Below are 2597 nucleotides of genomic sequence, written 5' to 3' on the forward strand. Positions count from 1 at the left end.
GTTTTTTTCTCTGTGAGTCTGAAATGCTGTGTTGAGTGTTTTTTTTTTTGTGAGTCTGAAATGCTGTGTTGAGTCCCAGACAGAACTTGACTTCAGTATAAATGTACTGACTCTCCTGATTTCAGTACAAGTGTACTGACTCTCCTGATTTCAGTATAAGTGTACTTAAACTCCTGATTTCAGTATAAGTGTACTGAATCTCCTGATTTCAGTATAAGTGTACTGAATCTCCTGGCTTCAGTATAAATGTACTGACTCTCCTGACTTCAGTACAAGTGTACTGAATCTCCTGATTTCAGTACAAGTGTACTGAATCTCCTGATTTCAGTACAAGTGTACTGACTCTCCAGACTTCAGTATAAGTGTACTGAATCTCCTGACGCAGTGTTTGATGTGTGCTGTCTCTCGCACAGCACAGAGAGAGGAGAGATAGAGGAGGAGGGGGGGGGGTAATTTACTGAGATCAGTTAGTGGCAAGTCTCCCCCCCCGCCTTCCTCTGTCTTCCTCTTTCCTCTCCTTTCCTTTTTTTTTCAATCACTCATTCTTTTTAACTATCCTTCCATTTTCTGTGCAGTAGTAGTCAAGGTGGTAGGAATAATAATAATAATAGTAATAATAATAATAATTTGCAGGGACTGTTATCACAGACCGTCTATTCATTCATTCATATTCCAGGAGGAAAAAAAAATCATTAACATTGAAATGTGAGGAAAAAAAAGAAAATGAAATAAATATTTTTTCCATCTCTTCCTCTAAATCCCATTCTGCCAAGCAAAAAAAAAAAATTATAATAATAATAATAAAGACTGAAATGCTTGGCTGTGAAAGTAAAATAACCACAATTCTGTTTTGTTTTGTTTTCCTTGTCTTCTGTAAATATGGAGATGTACACACATCATTTGGATGACTTTTGTTTTAATAATCGGACACATAAACTGTTTGTATTGGGCGTGTGTGGGTGGGTCTCTGAAGTGAAAAAGGACCCAAAAAGTTGTGTGTGTGAGGGGGGGGGGGGGGGGGGGGGGGGTGAATTTTCTCAAAGAAGAAAAGGATTGGTGCTCGCACCTGTGGCTCCTCCCCCTCCAACTGATCCTCCTGCGCCCATTGCCCCGCCCACTCCACTCGGCCCACCCAAAATCAAAGGAGATTGGCCGGGCCCAGGACCAATCAGCATGGGGTTCCCAGGCTGTCCCATTGGCGAGATTCCACTAAAAGGCATTCCCATTGGACTAGACTGTACCATTCCGAGACCCACGCCAGGGACCCCCATTGGGGGCATACCCATGCCGGGCTGAACCATGCCCAAAGTCGGGGGTGGCATGTGACCAAGCATGGGGTTAGGCGGGACAGGGCTGGTGCGTAGCTGGCTCAGGCCAAGCACTGACGGCTGGGGGGAGATTGCAGTCAAGGGGGTCACTCCAAACGGGTTAGAGGAGGCAGGTGGGGTTGGAGACACACCCCGACTGGAGATGGTACTGCCTGGAGTGACTGCCATACCAGGAGCTGGAGAGGAGCCTGATCAGAGAGAGAGAGGGAGAGCAGGAGGGAGAGGAGGAGGGAGAGAGAAAAAGAGAAACAAAATCCATGTATCAATCTTTACTACACTGGTTTTTTTCCCCATCTTCTCCGTTTGTCTCCCAGTGTGTTTTACCTCTATATGACCAAACCACGGCTCAGTATCCCTCATCATTTAAGAGCACCGCATGGTCATAGCATCATCAGCAGGCATTTCCCGTCGCAAAGATGACGCCAACAACTCACATCAGTCTTCATGTCAAAATAAATAAAATAATCATAATAAAGCCAATAAACCCGTGCGTACCCTGTGTCTGTAAGAACGGATTGTGTGAAGAGGAGGAGATGGAGGGGGGAGGCTGCTTGGGTTTCGGTTTCGACGACACCAGCGAGTCCAAATCCACCAGCGCCGCGTTGGGCCCCAGGAACGATTCCGGCGTTTTCCGCACGGGCAAAGACGAGCCCAGCGACGAGAGGTCAAAGGGCACCGGTGAACCGGTGCTCCCCCCGCCCCCTTCGACCCCGGTTGCCGCTGCCGACGAACCTCTTCTGTCTGGATCTCCTGCGAGATACGGGGAGGGAGAGAGAGAGAGAATGTGTAATTGATAACTTTCACTGAATCACTATAGTGAATGCCAACCCTGACAGGTTCACTAAGGGATCTGCAACACTCAGCTTGCACAGCAAACAGGTTGTGTGTGTGTGTGTGTGTGCGTGTGCGTGTATGTGTGTATATATGTGTGTGTGTGTGTGTATATGTGTGCGTATTTGTGCGTGCGTGTGTATGTGTGTGTGGGTATGTGTGTGTGTCTGTGTGAGTGTGTGCACGCGTATGTGTTTGTGCGTATATATATATATATATGTGTGTGTGTGCGTGCGTGCGTGTGTGTGTGTGTGTGTGTGCGCGCACATGTGTATTTGTGTGTGTGTATAAGTGTGTGTGTGTATAAGTACGTGTGTGAGTGTGCGTATGTGTGCACGCGCGCGTATGTGTGAGCGTGTGTGTGTGAGCGCATGTGTGTGAGCACGCATGTGTGTGCGTGTGTGTATAAGTACGTGTGTGTGTGTGTGAGCGTGTGTC

The 2597-nt window shown here is 47.4% G+C and overlaps 1 protein-coding gene across 2 annotated transcripts in view; it reads right to left on the minus strand.

Annotated features, from left to right (window-relative positions):
- Positions 1-756: 756 nt before the first annotated feature.
- epn1a (epsin 1a) overlaps positions 757-2597 on the minus strand; it is a 19741-nt gene continuing 17900 nt past the window's right edge. For both annotated transcript variants that reach the window (XM_030783910.1, XM_030783909.1), the window contains 2 exons: positions 1824-2078; positions 757-1516 (listed from right to left, as the gene is read on the minus strand). In XM_030783910.1, coding sequence (XP_030639770.1) covers positions 1038-1516; positions 1824-2078 — 734 coding nt within the window. In that variant the 3' untranslated portion in view covers positions 757-1037. The remainder of the gene's footprint in view (positions 1517-1823; positions 2079-2597) is intronic.

Source organism: Chanos chanos, chromosome 9 (genome assembly GCF_902362185.1).
Source record: "Chanos chanos chromosome 9, fChaCha1.1, whole genome shotgun sequence".
NCBI lineage: Eukaryota > Metazoa > Chordata > Actinopteri > Gonorynchiformes > Chanidae > Chanos > Chanos chanos.